The sequence below is a fragment of the Caloenas nicobarica genome, chromosome 33 (genome assembly GCF_036013445.1).
Source record: "Caloenas nicobarica isolate bCalNic1 chromosome 33, bCalNic1.hap1, whole genome shotgun sequence".
Classification (NCBI taxonomy): Eukaryota; Metazoa; Chordata; class Aves; order Columbiformes; family Columbidae; genus Caloenas; species Caloenas nicobarica.
This window is the reverse complement of record NC_088277.1, coordinates 1,803,001-1,806,506: the sequence shown is the minus strand read 5'-3', so window position 1 is coordinate 1,806,506 and position 3,506 is coordinate 1,803,001. Positions and strand designations below refer to the sequence as shown.

At 51.8% G+C, this 3,506-nt stretch overlaps 1 protein-coding gene across 1 annotated transcript; it reads right to left on the bottom strand.

Annotated features, from left to right (window-relative positions):
- Positions 1–1,912: 1,912 nt before the first annotated feature.
- NEUROD4 (neuronal differentiation 4) lies at positions 1,913–2,908 on the bottom strand. Its single transcript, XM_065654529.1, has one exon. It carries the CDS (start codon positions 2,906–2,908, stop codon positions 1,913–1,915), a length of 996 nt encoding a protein of 331 aa, XP_065510601.1.
- Between the last annotated feature and the right edge of the window lie 598 nt (positions 2,909–3,506).

The window sequence follows — 3,506 nt, the reverse complement described above, 5'->3', positions numbered from 1 at the left end:
CACGTGTGTGACATGCAAGGGAGGTTGAGGTTGGATCTTGGGAACAATTTCTTCCCCAAAGGGCTGTGGGGCATTGGAACAGGCTGCCCAGGGCAGTGCTGGAGTCACCATCCCTGGAGGGGTTGGACAGACGGACATGAGGTTCTCAGGACATGGGGGCAGTGCCAGGGCTGCGGGAACGGTTGGACTCAATGATCTTAAAGGTCGGGGATCCCAGCTGGACTCCAGCACGGGGGGGAATTTCAGATCCTTTGGTTGCCCATCACGACCACCACCATGCTGAAGACCACAGAAAAGGAGACAACAGCCCTGGGGCGATGCTGCTTGAAACAAGACCACATATTTATTTAAGCTAAAAACCCAATTCTGCTTTCTTTACAAAAGGATAAGCATCTGCTCTCAGTACAAAAGAGAAGAAGCCCCCAGGGCCCACGGACTGGGCAGGGACCTCCGAAGGTCAAGTCATTTCCAAATTCCCAACTCTATACAAAACACCTCTGCAAAACACGGAGGTTTGGCCAGCAGGGCTTGCAAGGCCAGCGGGACATCAAAAATAGTTGCCCAGGTTTTCTTGAAAATAAAAATATTTGCATAGCCTTTGGAAATTATTGCTCATACAGAAATACAAGGGATGAATTGGGAGCTGCTGGGCACAAGCAGCCTCCAAAAATCCAAGAAATGGCCATGTTAAATATGTAGTTCAACATTAAATATGTAACCCCTTGGTTAAATACTTGGTTTCCATCACCAGAAAGTAGACTATGAGGGCAGGAAGAAAATAAATTAAATAAATAATGGCTAATAAATAGTCCTGGAGCAACAGCACTGCAAGAACCACACGTCTCCACAAAGCTAACTCCAACTAAGGACTTGGAAGTCAACTGGAAAATGAGGAGGTTATTTAGCACATTCCACATTTCATGTAAAATGGAAGGAAATAAATTAGACCCCCCGCACATACAGAGTAATAATAAATAAAACAGGAAATTAAGACACACTTCTTTTTCCAGGATGTCTGCAGGACACAGATGATGATGAGCAATACTACGAACCGTAAGAAGACGTGGTCCAAGTCAGGAGCAAAAGTTCAGCTGAGAACTCCTCGTCCAGCCAGGACATCGGTGCTCTGGAAGATCAGCTGTCCCTTAACGAGATTTCAGGATCCATGTGCTGATAATCTCATGCTGGTTGTAGGTCGTAGGTGAGGTCTGAGGATCAGAAGAGGACAGGCAGCAGTGGAGGAACCATCACGAGAAGCTCTGAGCCTGGCTGGACCATGCTGTCCCTGGATGATAGGGTGGCAGCAAAGAAAGTGTTCTCCATGGGGCAGGAAGCTTCAAGGAGGAGCAACCATGTTGGTCTTCTGCAAGTGGTCCAGATCGTTCCCACCTTTTCCATCACAGAAAACCATGAGCCCATTGGAGTGCGTGGAAGGGGAACCAGTCATCCCAAGAGGCAGGAGGGGCTTGTGCCCTCCCGATGTGAGACAGAGGTGTGCCCACACCCCCGCCACCCCAAGGACGGAGGAGAAGGAGCCGTAACATCTTGACAATGGCCGATCCCAAGTGCTGGAGTGCGTTCAGGAGGAAAGTCCTGCAGGTTGAAGCCACCTTCATGAGCATCTCTAGGGGAGAGGGAGTAGGAGGCAACGGCTCAGCTCTCGGCAGTGGAAGGAAGGGTTCACACGGCTCCTGGGGACAGCTCTGATGTCAGCAAGGTGGCACCAGTGCAGACCTGCTGGGAGAGGACAGGAGGGACGGCTGAACCTTCCACAGCAACGTCCTGCAGAGATGCTCAGAAGTCTCTCACCCCGTAGCGATACCCTCACTCCAGTTGTGTCCGTTCTAGAAACATCTCCACGACGCAGCCAAACTTCTCTCTGCGTCAAGAATTTGGGTCTAACTCTGCTTTGCTACTCGTTGAAGATGGCGTTGAGCTGAGGCCCGGCCACGTGGTGTGGGTAGGACTCGTAGCTCATGTCTATGGGGATCTCATAGCGGGGCACTGTGGTCTGGAAGTGGGAGGCATGTCCGTGTGCTCCAGCCAGGCTGACCGAGGGATAGTGGGCCATGAAGGTGTAGGACTTCTCCAGGTCTGGAGACCCGTCTTGCTTCAAGGAGAAATTCCCGCTGATGCTCAGGGGTGGTGTCAGGGGACCCTCGTAGGGGGGAGTGGTGCAGTCAGAGGGGTGGTTTCCAAAGGAAGCGTCCACCAAGCTCTTGAAGGTCGGTGGCTTCAAATGCAGCAGATGCGTCTCCATGGTCCCGTAGGGTGGGCTGGGGAGCCCCGGGGACTGGTAGGTGAAGGGGTGGCTGGAGATGGCTGATTCACACACCGGGGACTTCTCCTCATGCTTCTCCAGGAACAAGGTCTGTGGTCCCAGCTGCAGACAACCAGCCACCAGGTTGCTGGTGGGCTGGGACAAGCCCTTGCAGAGCATCTCCACAAAGCTCTTCCCTTCGGGGGTCTGCCCTGTCTCCAGCACCTCCGACAGAGCCCAGATGTAGTTTCTTGCGAGCCTCAGTGTCTCGATCTTGGACAATTTCTGAGTCTTGGAGTAGCAGGGCATCACCCTCCTCAGGTTGTCAAGAGCATCGTTCAGCCCATGCATCCGCGTGCGCTCCCTGGCATTGGCCTTCACCCGCCGGGCCCTGAACCGCTCCAGCCTTGCCTTGGTCATTTTCTTCTTCTTTGGTCCTCTTCTCTTGGGTTTTTCCCCATCATCCTCTTCCTCCTCTTCTTCCTCAACGCTGTCGTGCTCTTCGTTCAAGCCAGGCATCAATCCGAAAGGACCTTGCCTGCTGTTCTCATCCTTCAGCTCATCTTTGGAGCTCAACGTGTCGTCCATCCAGACTTGGGTGCTCACGAGCTCTGCCATGTCTTTGGGCTTGGCATACGTCTTGGTCATCTCTGATCTCTGCAACGAAGGGACAAGGAGATGGTAACAAAATCCAGCAGAAGCATCACTCAACATATTGAAGGCATTAGGAACTGAGCTCCAAATCATCTTCCAGAGACACCAACTGCTTTCAGTCCCCTAATGGTACCTATGGAATCCAAGTATCCATCATCTAGCTATTTATCTATCTACAATAATTTCTGCTGATTTTTGGGGGGAGCCGTTGAAGCCTCTCCAGGACCCAGCAGCTCTTTGCCAGGGCTTCCAACAATTTAATTTTAAGGTTATTAATTTCTTCCCAGAAAGGGCTGTGGGGCATTGGAACAGGCTGCCCAGGGCAGTGCTGGAGTCACCACCCCTGGAGGGGTTGGACAGACGGACATGAGGTTCTCAGGGACATGGGGCAGTGCCAGGGTCGGGATAACGGTTGGACTCAATGGTCTTGAGGGGCTTTTCCTACCAAAATGGTTCTGTGATTCTATAATAATTCTATGAGTCCCTCCTGTCATGGCTTCAACCCTAGTTGTCACATTGTGGGTTGCAAAAGGGAATCTGAAAGTAAAGCTCCTCTGCTGATCTGCCACTGGATATTTTCCTGCCTGAGCTT

What these genes read in the sequence shown, in the direction of transcription:
- NEUROD4 (XM_065654529.1), bottom strand. Translation starts at nt 2,908, where the DNA reads ATGACCAAGACGTATGCCAAGCCCAAAGACATGGCAGAGCTCGTGAGC.